The sequence below is a fragment of the Polyergus mexicanus genome, unplaced genomic scaffold (assembly GCF_030449975.1).
Source record: "Polyergus mexicanus isolate NDT 795.1 unplaced genomic scaffold, iyPolMexi1.0 SCAF_2, whole genome shotgun sequence".
NCBI lineage: Eukaryota > Metazoa > Arthropoda > Insecta > Hymenoptera > Formicidae > Polyergus > Polyergus mexicanus.
In genome coordinates, this window is record NW_027223322.1 from 4,590,174 (window position 1) to 4,615,271 (window position 25,098).

Below are 25,098 nucleotides of genomic sequence, written 5' to 3' on the forward strand. Positions count from 1 at the left end.
TATTTAATCGTGTATATATATTCTTACCAATTACACGCTGATAGTTCCTCTTTGTGGATTTCTTCGTTTGACATTTCCTACATCTGACTTTGCATCTTCCTTTTCATTGAACTGTCAGTTCCATCTGATCTTACCTCTTTTTTTACTGCTCGTTTTCTTCTGCATTTCCTCCATCTGGTCGAATCTTTCTCTGACTAAACGCGATGCATTTTTGTAGCGAAGAATCAAGAAGGTGCGTTTGCTTCACAAGTATTTATCAAACCACGTGTCATACAACGTAATATATATATATATATATATATATATATATATATATATATATATATATATATATATATATATAACATACGTGATACCTGTTGCAAACTTATTATAAGCAACGCGTAAAAAAAATTGTTTCCTAAAAATTAATTTCGTCGACTAAAAGTAGAAATGATGTGTGTCTGTGAACAGGAAGAGAGTATGATAAGTATTCTGTTTTTTGTTTCAATAATTCGCAACTCGTGGATTTAATAATCTGACACAATGTAATGGAGAAATAACAATCAAGTTGGTTGATGAGGTTGCTAGAGTATTTGCCTATTTAATTACGAATTGAATATTGATGGACAGAATAAATAAATTTGTAGAGGATGATATAAATAGATATAAATACAACAATTCTTTTTTACACGACAGTTTTTCCTCAAGTCAGATAGTAGATAGATTTATAAAGAGACAATTCTGTAATATTTAATTCTTTTTCATTATACTATATATATGCAATAAGAAATAGACCAAAAAATAAAACAAAAAAAAAGTATATAATTCGAAGAAAATTTAAACCGATACTTGTTTTTTTTTCTCTTATTTTTCTTATCTTGTATATTTACACATATATATACACAGTATATCAAATTTTTTATGTACACAGATTTTTTTATTATAAATTTTAAATATCAATTTTTCTACAACACAAGAAGACATTAGAAAGATCTACAATTTTCAGGATTATTTTATATTGAAAATTCAGAATACTATATTTTATTCTTGGTATTCAGCATCTTTTTCTCTCTCATACTGACCGATCATATCGAAGATATAAACCGTTAGTAGATTTCTTTGATTTTTATAAATCACTCCATATTTTTTTATCCTAATTTGCATAATCTTAGGTATTCTCTGTAATCTATATATGTAGAGATAATTATATTCACATCTCATGACATAACATTGATGCGACGTGGTAAATGCAGCAATCGTCATTACCGATACAACTAATCGTCGACGGAACCTCGTTTGTTCCAACTGACGTTTTGACGATTTCAATGATATCAGCTGATACATGTCGGCATCCGATAAGAGGTTAAATAGTGCACCACAGACATTGACAATTCCTCAAGATTTTTGTGAAAATTGAAATAAAACATTGAACAAATGGAAACAGGGAGAAAAAAGCCATTGTGTTCTACAAAGAACAAATAAAAGGAATATATCAGAGATGAAGTTTCCTTCTGGTTAAACAAAATTGCATTGTATGTGTAAATAATAATCGAAGTCGCAATAGTCTTTTCGTGAGAAGAACGAATTACGTTTTGCACGTTCATCCAGTTTTCAAGTTATTTTTTTTCTTTTTTGCACGAGATTAATTCTGAGCAAAACGAATCGGAATCTATCGAATATGTTTATATTTATGACGTATTGCAAATGAGGATGTAAAAGATGCTGCAAGCTCGTTGGGAACGTTCTCAAAAACGCAAGAAACTCTTAGCCCAAACGGTGAGAACTTGCTTTGGAAAAGTAGCGATAGTTGGTTGCATTTTTAGGTTACATTCATTACAAAGCAGATGATGTATCCTGTTGTATCTGTTTTTTTTTTTTTTTTTTCGTTTGCAGCTGGGAGTTTCGAGCGTGGACGAATTGCGACAAATTTTGGGAACAGATGTGGAGGATACACAAAAAAAGAGAGGCAGATTGTCTAATGATAAATCCGACAATACAATCAAGGATGTGAAAGATGACGCTGCTCCAACAGATGAGATTGTATACAAGGATTCTTCGACATTCTTAAAAGTATTTACCCTTATTAATAAATTGTGTGCGAATATTTATTGCTAAAATATTTTACATTTAAAACCCGACTTGTATATTTAAAGGGAACACAATCGTCAAATCCACACAATGATTACTGTCAACACTTTATCGATACTGGCCAACGGCCACAAAACTTTATCAGGGATGTGGGTCTGGCAGATAGATTCGAGGAATATCCAAAGCTGCGCGAACTGATCAAACTGAAGGATGATCTAATCGCGGAAACCGCGACTCCGCCAATGTATCTAAAAACAGACCTGCTGTCGTATAACTTGAAAGAGCTCAATTGTAAATTTGATGTCATTCTTATAGAGCCACCTCTGGAAGAATATCAAAGAACATGCGGTGCGACTAATGTGCAGCTTTGGAATTGGGACCAAGTTAGTCTTACACAATCACATTATATTTTCTTAATCATACGCACTTTTCATTCAAAATATTTTTTTTTACGATATAATTAAAAATATAATTTTGAAAAATATATGTTTTCGATTTTTCTGATATTTAAAGCGAAAAATAATACAGTAATAAATAATTTCACTCACAATAATAAACAGATCATAGATGCTAAAAATATTTCAGTTTCAGACTATCTGTAATTTCAGTTCTCCATTTTAAGTTTAGTCGTATAGAAAGATAAATAATTTTTTATCATTAAAATCAATAATTTTCTCATTCGCTTTATTCCCGTTTGTCCGTGCAGATAATGGAGCTCGATATTGGTGAGGTGGCCGCCAACCGGAGTTTTGTATTTCTTTGGTGCGGTAGCAGCGATGGTCTGGACATGGGACGATTTTGCCTGCGTAAGTGGGGTTTCCGGCGTTGCGAGGATATCTGCTGGATCCGTACAAACATCAATAATCCGGGACACAGCAAAAATTTGGACAGCAAAGCGGTGCTGCAAAGGACGAAGGAGCATTGCCTGATGGGTATTAAGGGTACGGTACGACGATCCACTGACGGTGATTTTATTCACGCAAATGTCGACATCGATCTCATCATATCGGAGGAGCCCGACTACGGATCCATTGAAAAACCTGTAGAGATCTTTCATATCATCGAACACTTTTGTCTCGGCCGAAGAAGGTACGCAAATATATGATATTATATGTAAACATATGATAGAGAGTAATTGTCTACAAAGTACATTAAACCTCAGAATTCACATCTCTCTTATATAAATTAGAAATTCATTATTGTTATTTAACCTTTCAAAAACTTTGAATCCTTTTCCTCTTTTATACTTTTCTGTTTTCATGAAAAATATCGCGTCTGTCGTTCTGTTCAGGTTACACCTCTTCGGTCGCGATAGTACCATCAGACCCGGTTGGCTAACCGTTGGTCCAGAACTGACAAACACAAACTTTAATGCGGACCTTTATCAAAGCTATTTCGTCAATGGACAGATCACCACGGGTTGCACCGAGAGGATAGAGGCGCTTAGACCAAAATCGCCACCCCCTAAAGGAAAAGTATCCGGTCGAGGTAGAGGAGGTTTTAACCGTGGCAGAGGTAGAGGGAGATAAATTAATAATTTCAGAATCCTGCATTATATGTCTTTCGGACATTATTATAATAGATGGAAAAAACACAAAAATAATTACGAAGACATGTCTCTCGTAAAATATTTTCCAAATACCTTAACTTGACTTAAATTTAGAATCAATCTCTGTTCATGACGAAGAATTCAAAATAATTATTTGTTTAATTACAGATATCATATATAATATTTCGTTAACTTTTCGCACCTAGAATAAGATTTTTCTAAAATTTCGTTAAATTATTTTTGTGTTGCATATTTACTTTTAAAATATATGATCGTAAATAAATATATCATTCAATTTCTTAATTTCCAACATTAATTTGCTTTTTTTAACAATGTAAATAAAATTACATCAAAAATTACCTTAAAGTTTATCTTAAAACTTAAATTCCAAAGAGAAATTAAATTTATATTTCTCAAAGAATCAATCGTTTAAAAATAATCCAAATTATGAAACGCTAGTATTATAAATATCTGCAGAATCTTTTATCAGAAAAGATACAAACTTTTCATGTTGCATGAGGAGCAGGATGAAAAAAAAAAATGAAGGTAAGACATGTTTTAATATCAAACTTATTGTTATTGCAAGGTACATATTGTAAAGAATTTGAATGCATTATTACACGTAACTTAACTATCTGCAGATAGTAGATGGTATTGCCTCTCTATCTTTAAACCTTTAACCGTTAATATACATTAGATTGCCAGAATCGCAGTTAAAAAGAGATTGTTAAAATAAAACGCTAAATAAACAGATCGCGTAAGATCTAAATTCGACAAATTTTCGAGTAAATTGTATTTAACTATGCGTCAGATCGTAGAGAAACATAAACAAATGTACATATAAAAAATAAAACAGATATATTTCGTTGTTGCATCATAGAAGCAAAGAAAAAATCGTAAAGTATCTTACGAGTAATATAAATTAGTTAATTAAATAATAGCGATCGTCCTCGAGAGAATAAAGAAACGCGCATATTCCCGCGTCACTCATTCGAATATACGAGTTACAAAAGTAGAAATATTGTAGAAAAAGAAAGAAATCGAATATTGTTATGACATTCGTAATTATTATGGCATGTTTTCAAATTCTTCTTTTTTTTCATATATATTCAAATTATTACATTTATTTAAAATTCGTTTATAAAAATCTTCGGATAAAATTAATGCTTTCCATTAATTGGACGATTGTCGTTACCACGTGCGTATGTTCGATGAGAAAATCAATACGATAATTATAGATAAATCAATTTTCTAGAAATAACTTCAGACTATTTTTTCACGTAAATAAATCTGTCCTTCGTTAAGATTCCTTAAATGTGTCATTCAATGACATTGTTCAAAAGATTAACGCCGTGCTCTTTCGGAGACACAAAAGTAATTAATTTTCTATTTCTGAGATCAAGTCACACATTTTGTACTCTATAGGTTGAGTCGTTAATTTATAATATATACCATAAATATAGAGTTCTTAAGATTAAGATCAGCAAAGAAAAAAAAAAAAAAAAAAAAAAAACGCAGCTTACAAAATAGTTTTATTGGTCCCAGTAAAGCTTCCGGTGCGAATGAAATGAATCTATATGAAAAGGCAAAGTTCCTTGTTCTCTATTCCTTTCAAATGCATTTTTGCGTAGACACATATATAATAACAATCATATGTATATATATATATGTATGTGTGTATGTGTGTGTGTGTGCGCGCGCGCGCTTTGTTTCTACTTTGTAAAAAGCAAATTATTGATGAGGTCACAAAAATGTATCTAGACGTGTCGGGGATAGGATGTACTCTCGTTAACAACCAACTTAAACTTCTATTGCGAAAAATATATGCGTGATATAGTTTTATTCTACTACAGCAAAAAAATATTCTTTTTTTTCCTCTTTTCGATTAATTACTAAATGTATAGAAATAAATCAAACGCGACATTTATTTATTTATTGCTACCATCTTATCGTAACCGATCGAACGTAAAAATCATCTATTGTAATTTCAACTATAAAATGAATCTTACGTATCTATTCTCTCGTAATGTGTTTTTCAACGCATACAACGCTATATTTCTATCTTTCTCGTTGTTAATCCTCCTAAATAATGGCATAATAATATAAAAAACAAAGATTGGAATAGAGTATTAAAAACCCTGATACAATATGGTCATAAATAAAAAATACATAAAAAATCCAATTAATAATAATAATAATAATAATATATAACAAAATTCTTTTTTCGCAGAAACAATTGTATTTCGATGCTAAACACCAATTGCGTAAATTAACAATCAGTCATCGTATTTTCTTTTTTCTTATCACTTCAATGCGATTAAATTAAGAACAGATGATCACTATAGACAATTATTGTACAAATGAATCGTAGTATTTACTTTTATTAAACAATTGTTATTAAGGGTGGGGACTTTTTACTTTATCTATAAGAAAAGATGGAAATATTATACAAATTTGACGACGAATTTCGTTGATAACAAAAAAATAGATAAACTTAAAATAATAATAATATCAGCGCGTGAATCATCGAAATGAATCGTCCATTACGTCGAAGAGACTCTAAAAGAAAAAAAAAACGCGTACGTATATTATACGAATAAAACACGTCGAAGAAAAAGTAAATAAATAAATTATTCGCGCAAAACGCAAATATCGTTATCGTTGCCCCCTTGGAGAACAAATAAATAGGAAAAATGAAAAAGATAAACTCGATTGATATCTCATTTATGCGGATTATTTCGCTATGCGGGATTGATAGCGCGTCAATTTTACTCTTTTCAACAAAATTAATGAAAATCACTGTTTATCAGTGCAATATATTAATTTTGTTTAAAAGACTAAGTTTGGTATACTTTATTCTCGCGACTCTCGCTCGACAATAAGACGTGTTTGCCGCGCGAGACTGAAAGGAAAATATTGTTGAATATTCGTTTTTATAAAAAGATTTCTAGCTAATACTAATATAGATAGCTTTTCCACAGAAGAAACCAAGCGCCTTTCCGTGTAAAAAAAAAGAAATGAAATAAGCTTTCAAAGTTTTCCCTTTAAAACTCTCTATACAATATAAAATTTTTTAAGACGATTTCTATATAATTTCTACAATTTTGATAAATATTATATATTGACAAAACCACGATACAGAATTAATGCAAAAAATAAATCTACCTCTTCAAAAAATTAATCTACTTACTGCAGCGAGATCACTGGGCTTCAAGTTCGACTTCAATTCGAGCGAATAATACTTGCGGCTTGAATAATATTAATTTATAAATATATCTCTGTCTTCGTATATACAAAAATTTATTTATTTAATCGCTATTTAATAGATCATTATATAAATCTTTCTAAGAGTGGAATTAGTTAAGACCGGCGCTTTATTTCTTTTATACAAAAGCCGTATACTGATCGCGCACAACGCGGTGATACACGCGTACGATGACAATATGTTAAATTAATTAATTAATTCTAATGATAACGGAATTCTTTTTCATGAAGCATCAGTGTGTGAGTACCAAGAAGAATTTTGCGGAGGCGAGGAATATGCGGGCAGGGTGTATATGCATGCGTGGTGTGGCAGGCACGGGATGGCGATGGTGGTTGTTTCATCTATTCGCACACGACAATCGACTCAGTAATCAAGCGGTGCGAGGTTTCAGCGGTCAGAGGTTGATCGTCACTGTGAAGAAGTGTTTAGCCCCGCGATCGGCCCCGCCATCATCATCTCAGTCAAGTCTCAACAGTCACAAATATGTCGATTCCCCTGCAAGCAGACCTATCGTCAGTCGTGAAAAGAGGCGTGAATGTCGAGAAAAGATAACACAAATTTCTGGGCCAACCAACAATCACAAAGGTTTGGGCAAGGGGTTGGAATAACACAGAAACTAATGCCACTTATGAAGAAGCGAGGACAAGCTTAAAAAAAAATACAAGGATTTTTGTACACGCACAGTTATGTCGAGGATAAAAAAAATCAAGCTTACACGTCGTGTATCTCTCTAGTTTCTCTTCAGATTTCAACACAAACTTCTCATATAAATTGCAATAATAGCCTCACTAATAAGGATTATTGATTTATGTTTTTGATTTGTGTTTTAAATATTGTATATGAAAACGGCTAAGAATTAGGATTATTCTATTCTTGACAGAGTATCCTGACTACAAAAAGAGAAAGTGCGTTGAATTCGAGAAAAATTACATACAACAAAATAAATAAATAAATAAATAAATAAATCTCATTATAAATACTTGCACAAAACATGAAGTTTCTATGGGAGCTTTTTTACTCTTGAACTTACCCTGATAAATGCAACGAACCTGATTGCGAGAAAAAAATATAGCAAAATTAGACACATGTGTGTGTTCATAATGATTGTTGAATCTTAAATATGAAAGTTCGAAAAATACTTTAGAACTGATTATACACAATTATTTTATTCGCAATAATAATAAGAGGTTTAATCATATGTCTTTATTACATTCATTGCAGTGTTCGATCCGACAACTAATAGATATTAGTGTCAAAGCTTGCGATAGCAACGGGGTTGTTAAGGCAGCGATATTACAGATATTATATCGAACATGTTTTGTCGGATAAAGAACAGGCTTATATAAACGCAGACAAATATCCGTAAATATGATAAAATATATCTCTAAGTTGCTCGCTTTAATCTCTTCATAAATTCTGGAAATGATCAACGGTAAATTTGCAGCTTTTGTATTACAATTATTATTTCATAATATACAATCTACTTATAACGGAGAAAATAAATCGGAGGAGAAATGCGGCTCGTTCGGAAGAACATCAGGGATATTCTTACACAAACTGCATCGTGTAACATTTATTTGTCAGTGATTAACACACACACACACACACACACAGAGAGAGAGAGAGAGAGAGAGAGAGAGGGTGTTTCCTAAGTGATGTCGAAAACTTCAGGAAGTGATCCCTTTTCAAAAAAAGTTCCTATGAACATTAAAGATATGCCAAAAAACTTTTATTTTTTTTAACTTTGAAAGGCCATAACTCTACACGGAAGCATTTCCGGATCCATGTTCATAGGAACGTTTTTCTTTACAATCGTCCAAGGAATCACTTCATGGAATTTTCGACATCGCTTAAGAAACATCCTATATATACATACGTATACATACACGCACGCACACGCACACGCACACACACACGCACACACATATATTCATAATTTTATGACAAAATCTTACATCGACAAGCGCGATATAAAAAATTGGCGAAGTAAATTATTATCAAATTGTTCCGCTCATTCTAAATCGATCTCTAATCAATATCGTTTTGTTCTAAATGAGAAATGGCAGATAATTCGCGCGTAAACGTTAATTAATATTCGTATGTAATATAATATGAGATCTTTTACACACACACACACACACGCGCGCGCGCGCATCGAGAGATATGGCATACATATCTGTATTCAATTTAACAATAAGGAGAAAGTACAAAAATACGATTATCGCGTAAATGTAAAACGGTCGGGTAGACTCGTTTGTGTAACGAAATATACAAGAAGAATTTTGTCCGTCGCGTTTATGAAGTCTGACACAAGATGATCCAGAAAGTCTGGGATTAAGAAAAAAGAAAATAAATAAATTCTCAGTAAAAAGTTGTCGTTTTTATTCGAATGTAAACATGCGAAAAGTTATGCTTTATAAAGAGTAAATGATGTGGGACATAAATAATATTAAGAATATTTACGATACATATATTTTTATGTATAATATTTTTATATTGTATTATACACGATACTGAAAAAGATTAGAGTCTGACAAATTGAAAACTTAGATAATGTGATTTTATTTTTTAATTATTAAAACGTAAAATTTATCTTGATAAATTTTAATTAAACCGTTGTTTTAATATATTAGAAATTGCGGTAAAAAGTTTTTTTCCGAATAAATTTATTTTTTAGCAAAAAGTAGCTTTAAATTTTCTCAAAAATACATTCTATTATATCGCTCTTTTTCTGGACCACCCGAAATAAGCGTCCTAATGTAGGTCAGGGACAAACTATGATATTGTAAAGTTTTACGCGCAAGAACAGATAGGAATAATAGCAACTAATCGTTATCAGTGCGATTCCGTATAAAATTCATATATATACTATTCAAAATCGGCTTTAAATCGCCCACTATTAAAAAATAAAATTTTCATGCAACTTTTATCTCACAGCTGACATATGCATATAGATCATCAAGGAAAAATTTGGTATTTCCCTCGCTTATCACGAGTTCGCTCTTTAGATCCACTTAAATAATAATCGCTGGGTATACAAGCATATATAGTAAAGTAATCAAAATATCCGTCTTCCTCGACATCTTCCTCGGAATCTCATCGCGTAATGATATTTATTTATACATTTTATTAATCGAAAAAGTCTATCATTTTATCGAGCGTTTATCGATTACGTTCGCGGACGAATGATCTAGTTCTCAGAGATTAAGAACTTGGGAACGTAAATTGCGAATATGTATGTGTGTGTGTGTGTGTGCGCGCGCACACACACATATATCTGTGGACAGATAATTATATATAAAAGATATATATATATATATATATATATATATATATATATATATCCATCTCTCCCATAGTTTCAATTATCTGCAGTTTATTGAAGTCAGCATTCGCAAAGATAGGTGCAATGATATTTTTTCTGAAATATGATTCTTGTAGAATGTATATACTCCAAACTATACATATTATTAGAGTGCTTTATTAATGCAACACATGACAACGCAACGGGTAAAGGTGGTAACAGAAAAAAAAGTTCAGGATGTATCGAGTCGATATAAACACGTATAAACTTTTTACTTGCAAAAGGACCATGACGATGGAGAAGATCCTTGCGCGCGCGAAGTATCTACATATTTTTTAAGCATTTCGTATGCTGAAATAGTGCTAAATATTAAATGGTAAGAGTAAATACTTTTTTGTACATTTTCACACACGGTTCTCGTATTGTAAGTTTATGTCGAAAAGATATCCCAACGAGAGATGAAAAATTTAAGAATCGAGAGCACCTCCAAAATCTATATAATAATGTGTCTTTTTGTACGAAATTATATCTGCAATTATTTTGAAATATTAAATGTGTGTATTAGGATGTCTTGAAAATATCGCAATTCCTTTTAACTACAAAATTCCCTCTTGACAAACTTAGAATTGTTCTTTTTAATATAAATTTAAACATAAAATACTATATATATATATATATATATATATATATATATATATATATATATATATATAATTATTAATATCGAAAATATAAAGAATCATGACAAATCAATTTTTAAATCAGTTCCTCAATTAATTTAAAAAAAATTGACTTAATAATTCGTTTTTTTTTTTTTTTTATTTAATAATGTAATCTACTAATTTGACTATTTACTTAAAATTTGACATTTAATCGCTATTTATAATGTTTATGACATCTTTATTGACAAAAATTTTTGAGTCCAAGTTCGAAAGATCTAAAAAGAAATGCAATAAATCTGAAACATCCTGTAATTTAATAAAAATCGAAGAAAAGCGTCTCGATTTCTTAAACTCGTATCGCCAGTTTATATTGAGTTATATCAGCATAAAAAATCCCCTGCGAATTGTTGCCAGTGTACGAACCGTGAGAGAGACTCGCAAGAATACGATGAGAATCGGTTCTTTCAACGAAGAAATCGATGGCGGTTGTTTCATACAATATTCTCTCTAGACGTTATTATTATTGACTTACGACATTTATTCTTATGAAAATATTCGTTTTTTACAGCATTATTTTCTTTTTTTTGTTTTGCGGCCTATGTTCATATAAATATGCACTTTCGCTACGCTATATATATTTATATGGATCGTTCATTTGTTTTCGATTGTTTCTTCTACCTAACAGACACAATGTTTCTATATTTGTCGTCGCGTTTTGAAGTTTGGCTGTATACGTTCTTTTCCTTTTTTAATTACTTAAAAAAAAAAAAAAAAAGTTTGCAAACAAAAAAAGTGAAATGTCATAATTTCATACTCGTGTATTGTTTTATAAAATATTAAACGCTTGGAAATCCTTTCTCTCGCTTCACACATTCGATAAGTAGTATACAATATAGGACAGCATCATGTGAAATATTCTTTGAATTCTCGAAGAAATTCAGGTAAACTTTTCTCATTGCATTCAGATAAATTACATTACAGATATACGTCCGTCACGAACTCAATTTTATTATAGAATTTATAAGAGCTCACTCATGACGTAAAATGTACATTTCAGCTATATATGTATATATAAAACTGCATTTATAGAAATGTTGACAATTTATTAAACTTCATGCATAGACAATTTTCGGTATATCGAATCAGTATTACGAAATATCGTTGGATTAAATCTTTTTATAGGCTATACATATATCAATTAAGTTTGGCTGCATCACATTTTTGATAGAAACTTATATTTAAATTATTCAGGAAAAAGATTACCGTGAAAAATTAATTAATTGAAAAAATTAATTAATTGAAATTAATGAGAGAATATGCTAACGTTTCGTAATTTTATGACGATATTCTTCAATAATTTTTTTTTTCCATTTAAGAATATCAAACATAAATCGAAACGTTTATGACACTTGATCAAATACAACAAAAATTATCTATGTGCCCAATTGTCATGTGAGTGAAAAAAAGTAATGTGCCATGCAGAATTGAGTGAGCTCAACACGATATCCACTTAAATATTATCATTATAGAGGAAAACGAAAGAGTTTAAGTATAGTGTGCATAATATAAATAGTGTTAGGAAACCTGTGAATATACATTAATTTTGATTAGAGTCTTATGGATAATGAATACCTTCATCTCAATCATTCATCTTTCAAACTCACTTTCTCTCTTACTTTTTTTCCCTCTTTTTTTTTCTTCTTCGTCTCCCATAACATTCATTCACAATCACTCGCAAACTTAATCTCTACATTTTTCTGTTCACATGTGTAAATTATGTAAAATTATCATCAACATAGATCATCACGGTGGATCGTAATGGCAAGAAAGCGATTAAGTTTCTATATCTTTTTTTTATTTTTTTTTGTTTATATAGAAAAAAATCACATTGGCTTTTTCTTTCTCCTAGCGTAAATAAGATATTAACTCAAGTACAAAAGTTTAAACCGTAAACTTGAATGCGTAGAACATACATGGTTCTTTCGACGCAATGATGAATGTTTCGTGCAGCGCACTGCACAATGTTTTTTGTGTATATATATATATATGCATGTATTTGTATATGTGTGTGTCTGGAAACTTATTAAATGTCAATGAAGTCGAAGGATGATTAGGAGTGATTGGCGATGGGCTCACAAAAGATCTATCATCCCTCCATCCGATAGAAGACGGTACCGGCCGACACGCTGGTCCAAGTCCACTAAGGATGAACAGATACAGAGAGACACAATCGGTCAGTCAGTGATGAAACAATGGCTTATTTCGATGATTGTTTTATAAGTAAAGAACGACGATCAATGGCAAAGTATTTCTTTCATTCTCATCTAATTCTGATTTTCCCCCGCTCAGATTGAAAATTACGCACGCGTGACTCATATATTAGGTTTTATATTTATATGATTAAAAGTTATGCGATATTTATATATAAAATATGTTTCCATTTTCGGGGGGCATTAGGAAATTGAGTTTATTCCTTGAATTACTTGCGAAAAATCACATTCGTAACTCCTACCCCTCACCTTGAGAAACATTATTATTCTACGAAAGTCGAGAACGACATGATGCTGATAATATGTGACAAAAATTAATGATAGCGAATTGTGAAAATATATATTCTGACGGCATGCAGTGAACATATAATACAGAGAGATAACGATGCATCAAACGGACATGAGTGCAATATTGAACTGTAAATTATTTTCTGTTTTACGAAATATCATTTGTACAAAGTGATTGTGTTCTAGTAACTCAAATGTGACATGTGAATATAATGTGAAAATAATGTAATATGAAAATAAATGAGTGTATCAAAAGAAAGAGCAATGAAGGAAGACTGCCTCGATTTTCATATTAATTATAAAAAGAAATTATTTTTTAGAGAAAAGAGAGAGATTTATTTGCGAATACATTATTTAATATTTATCAATTTAAATTTTACTGTTCAGTTTTTTTTTTTTCAATTAGAGATTGATATAAATATATATATATCAGAAATAAAAAATATGAAACTTCTTTAAATTATAATCTTTGAAAAATAAAGATTTTGTATGTATATGTGTGTGTGTATGTACAAGCACAAGGAATTAAGAATCGAGCGTTCTCCGACTGTATTTTTTCAGCATTGCGAGTTGGATCAGCATGTAATATTTCTACATGAAAAAACGGATGTAATAGATAAAATGCACACTCAGTGCAATAGATAAAATGCAAGTTTTTACTACTCTTTAGAAATTGATCTATATTCAAACATGAATTACTTTGATTCTCCCAACACACATCAAGAATTATCGAGACATTGAATCTAGTTGCCATTATGGATGTCTATAAATGCAATATAATATCTTCGGAAAAAAAGAGTGGGTGAGAATATAAAGAAAAGACATTGTCCGGAGATAGGATTGAAAAAAGTAACATGTATGTTTCTCTACAGAAATAGACGCTTCAAATAGAAAATGTTACAAAATGTATAGTATCATGTACTCGTATATTATATACATATACATATACATATACATATACATACATATATATATATATATATATATATATATATATATATATATATATATAATCTTATTCTCTTAGAAATATCAAATTACAGAAATATATTCGTAACATATAGTATTACATTGAAAAAACGTTAACATCTCAATTATGCTAACAATAAGTAATAAGTAATATGTATAAGTAATAAATCGTAAAGAACGTTCTCGCGAAATATAGTGATTGGAAAATCGCGACAGTGTGTAACAGCAATAGTGCGCTCTATGATATATTAAATGACACATTGATAGTACTAATAATAAAATAATAATAATAATAATAATAATAATAATAATAATAATAATAATAATAATAATAATAATATAACAACGACATATATATATATATATATATATATATATATATATATATGGCTAATAATGATAAGTATACGAGTAGTATCACAAAATAATTATTATACATTTAAAACAAACGTTTTGTTTACAGATCTTACTCATGTCTCAAATATTATCTTCAAATATATAGATTGCGGTTACATAATTATTTACATGCAACATGAGAGATAAGGAAAAATTTTAAAATAAAAAAAAGAGGAAGAAAGAGATGGGAAAAACGTGACAGAGCTTCGATATCCGTTTGTTCGATCGAAATAACGTCGAAAAAATGAAATTGAATTATTTCTTCCTAAAGAAACGGAGAAAAAATACATTCGACGTCCATGCTTTCCAAAAAATCCAGTACAAATCTCAATGCTACGATCACAGAAGTATTGAGACAATTTAAAGAGGGACTCATCACACACGGTGTTTCGAGTTTCTAAGTAATTCCTGTAATTCATGTTCCAGATCTAGCGCGAAACAACTTTTATCTACAAAGTTTTCGACAAATTTAGGATCAATTTTTCCTTAATCAAAATTATGAGAAAGATGTCATTATTTATCGCATACAAGTTTTCAATTTTTAATATTATTATATAAATATCTTTGCTGGCCCCTAAAATACAAATTTGCATTAAAATCTACTTAAAAATAAATAACAAATAAGGCATTTTATTATGTATTTGTATTTGTGAAGTTTGGTTTCCAAAAGGATCTCCATTTTTATTAAAGAAAAATTGATGCTGCATTATTCGAAGAAACCGTGGATAAAATCTTGGACCACTAAGACTGGCACATCTTATACACTCTACAGAGTCTACGGAATCAATCTCTCGAAATTACCAGAATACATATATATTTACAAATCGTGCGATAAACACTTAATTCTAGCTTCGGGAGATACAGTTCAACGAGAATTTTAATTGAAATTATACTTCGCGAATTCCTGGCTGTTTGAAAAACTAATTCGCCCATTTATCACGATTGCAAATGTTCTTTTATTATAAAATCCATAAAACGTAACGTTTTACAGACGAGTATTTCGTTTTTATTTAAACTAAAAAATTAGTTTTATACATATAATATTTTATCAATAAATTTGATTATTTATTATATACACAAAGAGAAAATAATACAGAACGTTCAAAATACAGAACGTATATAAAACGTGTTGCACTTTTAAATCGTCAGTAATAATAGCTTCATTACTAATAAAATCATGGAAAAGACGTTCAAAATCTCATCGTTCTTTTTTTTTTATCTTTGACTTATGTGACAAAGTATCATTAAAGTCTGATTCGTCGTTGCGAGAAGTAAAACACATGCTTACTTTATCGTATCACGAGTCTAGTCTTGTATAAAAAGAAAAGATTGCCCGACAATGTAATACTAATAATGCTATCGCGCATTAAATCAAACAATTATTAATATGTATATCTATAATAATTTCACGTAATCGAAATGCGAAAGAAAAATTGTAGATCTCGATAGTCAATTAGGTAATAACTAACACGTTCGACCCCGAAGCCAGTATATATGTACGTGTGTGTGTTTATTACTCAATCACATATATCTATTATATATATATAATTTATGTGTGTTTCCTTATATTACAAATATATTCGCTACGTAACGATAGTCACATACGTATCTAAATCTAAGGTATCGCGTAATTCTCTTTATGTATACATTAAAAAGCAAGAGATAAACGATAGAAAGACAATCGGGGTTTTAAATCTATACTCAGATATTTTCTTCTTCTTTTTTCTTGGCAAGTCTGAGTCTCGTTTTATATCCGAGTTATTATTAATTTATTACACACAAAAATCGTTATCTAATATAACCAACAACATCCGCGGTTTATTAATCCCGTACAAGATATATAAAAGCTGATTTCTACATATTTGTACTTCCTCGTTGTTGATAAACGATAAATAAAAAGCTTTTCTTGCGCCTATACCTGAATCTATTAAAAAATCCAGGATCACATTCCGGTAAAATAGCAGTTTTAATACCGCTTCTTAAAACTATATTTTACCATCATTCTTATCGTTTTTTCAATTCCTGAATGGCGAATAAATTGTTCAAGAGTGATATTATGATTTCTTTTTACTTTGATAGAACACAAATCTCTCAGAATATATAAAACCGTGCGCTTTTACATCAATCAAATGTAATACATTTGTAGATCCTTTTATAAACTCAAACATCTATCAAATGTCTATATGTACGCTATATGTATACATATCACGTAGTTATGAATAAACTGGTCGACGACCAATGTTATTCTTATGAAATAAAGTGCTACGATGCGAATGAAATGTGCCCGAAAAAACGCGAGCTCGAAATTATATCGTTTGTTTAAAAAAAGATAATTTTAGATATTGCACAGCCTAATAATTGCGTATAATCTGTGTTCTTCTGCTTGTCTTCTTTTACATATTGATGCGATTCGTAATTTCCGGAAAGCTTAACGTAAACCAGCTATTGTTCTCTATGCAATTCGTTTCTAGCGTTCACATAATAATTTTTTCACAGCGGGCTTATTTACGAAAAAGAAATATGAATAAAATCTATAGTTTTATTTGTGTGAACAGATAACACCGATGAATTAAGTTCATTAAATATTACGCTGATACTTCCGCTCTTATTAAAAAAAGCAAGTATAAAAAAAAAGATAAAAAGGAAAAAAAAATTTTCACGCGATCTCGATGATTATGATCAATGCAAAATATCGTATATTGCTTCGCGATTTTGTGAGTTAAAAATAGATAAAATTATATTGTTTTTACTTTTCGATAAAAACACGTTATCGTTCTCTGTCGTTCTCTATCGTAGACTCCAATACTGCGCGTTCTGCGATATCACTAGCTTATCCAAAGTTTTGTCGGAACATGAAAATTGATTGTATGCAAGCATGTATAAATGTATACGATTTCAGTAAAAATATATGAATTGTTAAAAATTATTTTTCTTTGAATATCATAAATTTTACAAATAACTATATTTTAAATCGCAGAATTAAATTTTATCAGAATTTAATGTGTGACTTTATATCATTTTTTTATAGTTCTCAAGATAATATTAATTTTACAGTAATTTATTTTTTATTTTAAACAAAAAAAAGATGGAAAAAATTTGATGGACTTCTGGTATAAAAATTTTTTTTATTAAATTATCTCTGTCAGTATTTGAATTACAAATTACGTTGATACTGATTTACTTTGAATGCACTTATAATATTTGTATCCTATATGTTTTTAAAAGTTGCTTCAAAAATCTATTCACTGTACTCTAATGCCCATTCTATTTGTAATCCCTTACAAAGCGCATGAAAAACATAATACGTATCATATAACTGAATCAAAAATATGCATCCTTCTGTGTAGGGTGCGTTAGAACTTCATTAGAAATAACGAGAGCCAGATTGCTATTATATACAAATTATTAAATCCCAAAAATGTATGTCTCTTACCATTATTAAAATCACATTACAATTAATTCGCTGCTACTTATCGATTTCTACATTATCAAATTCTACATCAATCAGCAAACTATTCAATTTACTAACTAATTTACTCTTAGTGCACACACATTAACGATATTAACTACTTCATTATCGAGCATTACGCGAACAATCGATTAACAGTTAATAATATGCTAGTCGGTAAGACACAAATCGTCAATACAAAAAAATGAAGTTTATGGTCCCACGACATAATAACGAAAAAGTAAAAAAGGGGGAGAGAAAGAGAAAGAGAAAGAGAGAGAGAGAGAGAGAGAGAGAGAGAGAGAGAGAGAGAGAAAGAGAAAGAGAAGAAAAAAGAATGAAAAACGAAATAACCGTATGAGGGAAGAGCAGCGTAACAAACGATAATTACTGCGAAAACTTCTCTCCGATCCTAATCATCACTTTATGTACGCCATCTAACGCGCGTAACACGATTTTACGAAGAGAAAAGAAGAATGAAAAACCCGCACGTCACGATTCCGCGAAAATACAAAATGTCCGCGTCGCGACACCGCGAGGACATGAAACATCGGAGACTGTATTCTTAAGTACCGAGAACGTTTATGAAACTATTACGTGTCGAGAACGGCCGAGCGTGCGAACGGAGCGGAAGAACGCTTCGCGCTCGCCCCGGCGACGTTCTGCCTGTTACTGCTCCTACTTTTGTCACCACGTGATAGCAGACCTTTGGCGGTCTCCTTGAAACTAACACACGGGCGAAGACCGCTAACATGTGTACGGCTACCGCTGTGTGTAATAGAATGATGGTGTTGATGGTGGTTTACCACCAGGGATGCAGAAGACTCACCGGATTCCCAACCGTCCTCGTCACCAGTAGTGTCGCACTCACTGCTATCCGCCTCGCTCGACTCGCTCGGCGTCTCCTGCCCGCCCATTCCTAGCTGCATGCCGTCAACGCTTCTGTTCGTCGTTGCTGGCACAGCCGGTGATGTACTCCCACCCACGCAATGCATAAACAGACTTACCTGCAATTAAAAAAGAATAATCAGAAAATAATTTGCATTCTACTTTGCGTCCGGGCTGTAAAATTACGCGTGCAATTATTAAAATTCTATCTACCACGAAGTATTGAAGTAGACTGTAATACGTTTCGATATTTTAATTCTAATAATTATAATTGATATGATGTTAAAACGTTGAATATTTGAGACTAAGATTATTATAAGACAACCGACATACATATATTATCATTACGCGAATGCAACTCACTTTAAAATCTTCACTGTATAATTTGTGATTTGTATCCTTGTGTGCTTTGTCTAACTCAGACTTGCCTATCCGTAAAACGAGAGTAGGCGGCATAGAACCGAGGCTCGCCAACGAGCCCGTTCTGGATTTCACGTGCGACATAACCATCGGACATTCCATAGCTGTACCATCGCAGCTCAATGCCCTCGTCGCTCTTTCAACAAGTAACTCGCCATTGTCAAACTCGGAATTTATTTTTTCCCGGACAAAAAATGTGTTGAACCAGAAATGAAACATTTTTTCCTGAAGAACGTAATGAAAAAAAAAATGCCTTATTTATCTACCGTATCAAAAAAAGAATGATAAAGCATAAGTATATGTACCTTCGGTTTCATTTTTGGTCTGTTGAAGAATTCCACTCGTATATCACCCGTCAAAGCTATACTGTGTTGTAACGAGATACATATAGAAGGCGTACCTTTTCGAACCTCGTAAATACCCGAAAATATTCTTTTGTTTGATTCCGAGATTATATAACGCAGACCTAATAACATAAAGCGCATTTTCCAAAATATGATAAGAGCAATCACATTAAATCTGTTATAGTAATGTACTAATTGAGATGCAAAGAAAAATATTAAGTAATTAAAGAGAAAGCAAGTTAAAGACTTGTTTTACTTTATATAAATAAAAATTAATAATCAAAATAAAAGAAATCGATTGTCAACAAAAATCTATCGTAAAACTTTTATGCAAATTATTTACATGCTTGACCGCCATTGAAAATAGGGATTGGATCCAGCTGTATTTTGCGCAATATTAATGTCACTGGTTGATAATTGAGACCCTCTCTAACAATGGTGGCATAATAATCCACGTATCTTATTTGCGACGGTATAGTTACGCCTTTCCTGCATTACAATAAAATCGAATAAATGAAAGAATTGGCCCGTGGAGACACGCGCCAAATGTTCGAATACTTAATGTTATATTTACTTGTCGTGAGTGCGTATATTTCCATAAAAATTAAGGGCATCGGCGGCATTAAGAAACTGTTTGCTATGGAGTAGATAGCAGGACACCATTACGCCTGTTCGACCTTTGCCCGCCTTACAATGAACTACAGCTACGTTGTCTTTGTGTTTAGATAACCACGAATGCACGTCCTCGCAAAAAGGCTTGATCTGTTCCAGCTTTGGTGGATTATGATCATCAAATGCGTAAATGGCTACCCTTTGCTTGAACTTATTGCAATCGTATGATCTTTCGGAACACCTAAAACATTATTATGTTATGCTAAGACTTTTGTTGCAAAAGGAATGTCTTAATGATATTGATAGTTTTCCAAACAAAAAACTTACAAATTATAAATCTTGTAGTGGTCTTTATGTTTGGACTCCAGTAGTTTAACAACATCATCAATATGATTTCTGTACACCCCCTCCAGCTTTTCAGCTGGGAAACCCATTGCTATTAAATTATCTTTTATATCTAAATCAAAATATTTATTAAGGAATCTATTCAGCATCAATTGATTTATCAATTATATTTGTTTATTTCTTCAATATTTAGCTTATTTAGAATAGAAATGCTTAGTGTTCTATGTTGAATTATTTCTTGTTTGAATATATATCCGAGATAATCGAGCAATAAAAGGATACATGTGAGATCAAGATTAAAACCATCTTCTATGAAACGTTTACGATGTTTGCTGACAAGCCCTTTTATGGGGTTGGTCATCTTTATGTTGCTGATAGTATTGGCCATACTGTGTCTTAACTCTGCTGTCTCAATCTCGATCGAACTACCCTCTGCCACCTCTTCGGGAATTTCTTCTTCTGTTTTTTGATTCTTAAAGGTCCTTTTAACCTATTGTCAAAGTAACAAATAAAACAATTTCATATAGTTATATAAATTCGATTACAATTTATTGTAATATAATATGCATCTCTCTCTCTCTCTCTCTCTCTCTCTCTCTATATATATATATATATATATATATATATATATATATATATAAAATATAAATTAAGCTCACCTGAGGCCTGTGAGCTTGTAAGGCGTCACATGAGCCCAGTTCTGGTCCTCTTTGTTCTTCCAGACAAACATGGAGAGGGGTTACTGATGCCGAGATGTGTTCAGAAATTTTACTGTTCAACCTGCCACTGGTTGGTCTCCTGCAGGAAAAGCATATACCCATCAATTCCCAGAACATGTGTTTTTTTACATAGGCATTTTTTTTTTCATCGAGTGTGTCCTATGTCTCCATCGTGAAGCTTGATAGTGGCTCTTGACAAAACACAAATCATTTCATGATAAAATGTCATCACCATTACCAATCTGATACAATTGGCAGAGTACATAACAGTGAAATTATGTAGACATCAGTAGTGCGATCTTTGAGGAGACACCGTTCTCACAGCTGTGGCAGTAGGCAATGCAAAACACCAAAAAGTGCACACACCATACACTATTTACCACAGGTTCCGTAACTGCACAACTATTATCAAAAGCATTGGTCTCTAAATTGCTGCATTGTCCATCGCAAAACTTCTTATTTCTAGTTCAACAAACAAACATTCCTGTTCTGAAAATCACAGAGATCACAGTCGTCATCAGTTCGCCAAGTAATGACAACGAGGAAGAAAGAGTCTAATGGCAAAAAAGAGGATGAGAGTTTTATTTTACCTGGGGGACTAAAAGAGACTCTTCAACGAGAGCGCAGGGGAAAATGATCATACGGTAGCACCGAATGCACATTCGGGTGTCCGTTAAGAGCACCAGTTATTATCACGCGCGTTCACGAATACTCGAGTCGCGAGAAGGATGGCAGTTCACAATCAGCATCACCTGGTAGGCGCGACGTCGAAGAAGCGAGTCTCGCGCGACTCGCGGCTCCGTCTCGGTCTGTCGCGTTCGCGATTGATGAACGCCGTCGAAGATCGTACTCGGATCGATTCGGACGCGTCGTCTCCTCGGTACGTCCGCTGTGCCGCTTGTCGAGGGAACGCGTATCGGACAACGGGATCCCGCGATGACGAGGGAGACGAGACACGGGACGATAACGAGACGAACCGAGAGAAGAGAGTTTTAGGTTAAGCGTGCTCGCACTCTCTACATAAGAGCAAGAGAGGTAGAGAGAGAGAGCAGCGGCCCTCTCGCTCTCTCTCGCGCGCTCGCGAGCGACACAACGGCGGCAGCGGCGATGCCGCGTTCGTTTCTCGCGATCGACGACCGGACGGCGAACAACGAAGGATGCCGCATAGCATGTGACGTCCCCGATCTCGTGCACCGTCTCACACGAACCCTCGTCGCGGATGAAAGGTGGATGCCGAGGGTACAAGATCGAGCGCGACGATTCGAAGCAGAGCGACTGACAATGCTCGTCTGGTTACACACAACACTCGCGCATACGCACACGTACACATACACTCTCTTTTTCTTTCCTTCTCTCCGTACGGACGGATGGGCGACGATCGTCGCCGTCGTTCTGCCGTGTGTTACCCGGCGACTGTTTCGCGGCGGAGAACGGCTATGTATATTACCGGCACCTCGCTTCGCGACAACGACGGCACATAATACGCTCGACACGCGTCGTTAACGTTAACGCCATGACAGTGTGTGTGTATGTGTCTTTTTCCGCTTTCTCACCTCTCGGCCCCCGCGGGCGACCACGATACGTTCTCCGTTCCGTTTCGGGACGCACGCACGCACGCACGCACGCACGCAAGCAGGCAGGCAAGCAGGCACGCACGCTCGACGCTCGCTCGAGTCGCCGCCGCCGCGACGCGTTTCCTTGTCTAGCGCGCGTGCTCCAATCGCGAGAGAACCGCGGTCTTTGGTTCGCGGGATCGGGCTATCGGGGAGGTGGAGACGCACAAGAGAGAAGCCTGAGCCGAACGGCGTCGCTCGTGTGCCCTCGGTTCTTCTTGGTTCCCCTGCTGCTGCGCGAACGCGTATTTGCAGCGCGGGTCCATTCTCTTTATCCACACATTCTGTGCTTTCTCGCGCGAGCAAAGATGCAAGAATTAATATTGAAATAATTTCGTTGAATTTTGACATTTCGATACCCCAAAAATACAAAAATACGCGAAATAAATCTTTATATCTTCCTAAGATCTCTCGATGGAGAGAGGAATCTTCCATATTTCATTCGAGATATTTAATCTCAAAATAATCAGAAAGCGAGATATCCTTTGCGATTTATAGAGAAGCAGATTGTGATACGATTCTATATATTTGAAGAGAGAGATAATTAGAAATCATAATGTTCTCTGCATCTATTTCAATTTATCAGATTGCAATCTCTTCTGTTTTCTAAATAAGATACTGACATACATATTAACATAGTATGTATATAAAATATATATATTTGCATTTATCTTGAAACAAAATTTCCACTACAAATGGTCTTTCTCTAAATGATACCCAGATAATTGCTTTCTTTTCAAGATACACTATCGTCCTTTTATCTTTTTTCTTTTTTTTACCTAAATCTAGGAGTCTTATTTTTTTCAAAGTACAGTAAATCATATTGTTCTTCCCGTCTTTTTTTTTCGAGCCACGTCTTCTCTTGTTCTCTCAAATTTGTTTCACAACACGCACAATTAAGCAAATGGAAATCACTGTTCTTCTCTCGTGATCCGATCGTAGGTGGACATTTTTCACTGGACCACTACTTCTTTTTCTCTATATATAATTTTTTCTCTCGCCCTAGTATAGTACAGAGATCATCACGCAATTCTTCGTAAAAAAATAGGTTTTAGATGTTCTCTTCCATTCTTCCTCGTATTCTCCTATGATCTGACTTCAAAATTTTTTTATTTTCTAAGGGTCTTGGAGGAAAAGTGACATGTTAGGGTTGAAAAGATTTAGGGCACTGCGACGAAGGAGTTGAACAGAATTTCGGAAGAAAAGTATTAAAATTTACTTTCATATGGCTTTTTTTATAAAATTTAATTATTTCTTAATGTAATATATTCTTTTCTCGTATTTAATTTATGATAATTTTGAAAGATTTTCACTAAAATATTTCTACTTCAAATTTATGTTGTAAAAACAACATAGAAATTAAATAAGAAAATTATTAAAAGAAAATATTTTTATTTACTTTATAATATCTCTAATTGCTTATATATATATATATATTGTAGTCTTCCTTTTTGTAGTATTTCTTTATAAAATCTTCTTTCTAAAACAGATAATTTGTATTCTATATTGAAGTATGGTACTAATGGTTATTGGGCTAAGACTAAGAAGATATTTATACTTAGTAACATGTATAATACATTAATATATATGTATTGTATTTTTTCTTTGTAAAGCTAAGGTAATTAAATATTAAACATAAATAATATATAATTTAAATTTAATATCGATACTCTTTCGAAAAAATGATATTTTTTTTACATAATATTTTACAATTCCAGTTTTTAAAGAACAGCGTGACTTAAAAATAATTTAATTTCTTACGTAATAAAGTGCATAGAAATGCATATTGCGTGTGTGCTATTTAGAAGATTGTATAATAATATGTAATGTATACATATATAATAAAATGTGAAAAAGCGCAAAATATATGCAAAAATATATTACAGAAGGAAGATACACAGTTATGCAGTTTCACAAGAATTAAATTTAGATAACC

At 32.6% G+C, this 25,098-nt stretch overlaps 2 protein-coding genes across 8 annotated transcripts; one reads left to right on the plus strand and one right to left on the minus strand.

Annotated features, from left to right (window-relative positions):
• The first annotated feature begins 1,257 nt into the window (after window positions 1–1,257).
• On the plus strand, window positions 1,258–9,312 carry Mettl14 (methyltransferase like 14). Of its 2 annotated transcripts, XM_070315535.1 has the most exons (7): window positions 1,258–1,514; window positions 1,624–1,758; window positions 1,876–2,052; window positions 2,136–2,453; window positions 2,777–3,159; window positions 3,362–3,585; window positions 7,115–9,312. In XM_070315535.1, the coding sequence occupies exons 2-7, from the start codon at window positions 1,702–1,704 to the stop codon at window positions 7,252–7,254; spliced, it is 1,299 nt and encodes a 432-aa protein (XP_070171636.1). In that variant the 5' UTR covers window positions 1,258–1,514; window positions 1,624–1,701; the 3' UTR covers window positions 7,255–9,312. The 2 variants fall into 2 exon arrangements, with proteins under 2 accessions (XP_070171636.1, XP_070171637.1); XM_070315536.1 differs by lacking the exon at window positions 7,115–9,312 and adding an exon at window positions 4,146–4,165 and having other exon boundaries at window positions 1,260–1,758.
• On the minus strand, window positions 4,079–23,311 carry Pten (phosphatase and tensin-like protein). 6 transcript variants are annotated; one of them, XM_070315533.1, is made up of 10 exons: window positions 21,490–23,310; window positions 21,113–21,320; window positions 20,813–20,942; window positions 20,448–20,726; window positions 20,217–20,362; window positions 19,835–19,995; window positions 19,473–19,754; window positions 19,051–19,228; window positions 7,915–7,933; window positions 4,079–7,379 (listed from the first exon to the last, which is right to left on the minus strand). In XM_070315533.1, exons 1-10 carry the CDS (start codon window positions 21,664–21,666, stop codon window positions 7,346–7,348), a joined length of 1,614 nt encoding a protein of 537 aa, XP_070171634.1. In that variant the 5' UTR covers window positions 21,667–23,310; the 3' UTR covers window positions 4,079–7,345. The 6 variants fall into 6 exon arrangements, with proteins under 6 accessions (XP_070171634.1, XP_070171635.1, XP_070171633.1 ...); XM_070315534.1 differs by lacking the exon at window positions 7,915–7,933 and having other exon boundaries at window positions 21,490–23,309; XM_070315532.1 differs by lacking the exons at window positions 4,079–7,379; window positions 7,915–7,933 and adding an exon at window positions 10,961–13,050 and having other exon boundaries at window positions 21,490–23,309.
• Window positions 23,312–25,098: the final 1,787 nt, after the last annotated feature.

Bases quoted from the DNA above. Each gene is read 5' to 3' on its own strand.
- Mettl14 (XM_070315535.1), top strand. From the start codon at position 1,702: ATGCTGCAAGCTCGTTGGGAACGTTCTCAAAAACGCAAGAAACTCTTA. The intron at 2,053-2,135 runs GTATTTACCCTT...GTATATTTAAAG, and splicing joins ATTCTTCGACATTCTTAAAA to GGAACACAATCGTCAAATCC. The intron at 3,160-3,361 runs GTACGCAAATAT...CGTTCTGTTCAG, and splicing joins TTTTGTCTCGGCCGAAGAAG to GTTACACCTCTTCGGTCGCG.
- Pten (XM_070315531.1), bottom strand. From the start codon at position 21,666: ATGTTCTGGGAATTGATGGGTATATGCTTTTCCTGCAGGAGACCAACC. The intron at 20,943-21,112 runs GTATCCTTTTAT...ATTTTGATTTAG, and splicing joins TTTTAATCTTGATCTCACAT to ATATAAAAGATAATTTAATA. The intron at 20,727-20,812 runs GTAAGTTTTTTG...ATAATGTTTTAG, and splicing joins CACTACAAGATTTATAATTT to GTGTTCCGAAAGATCATACG.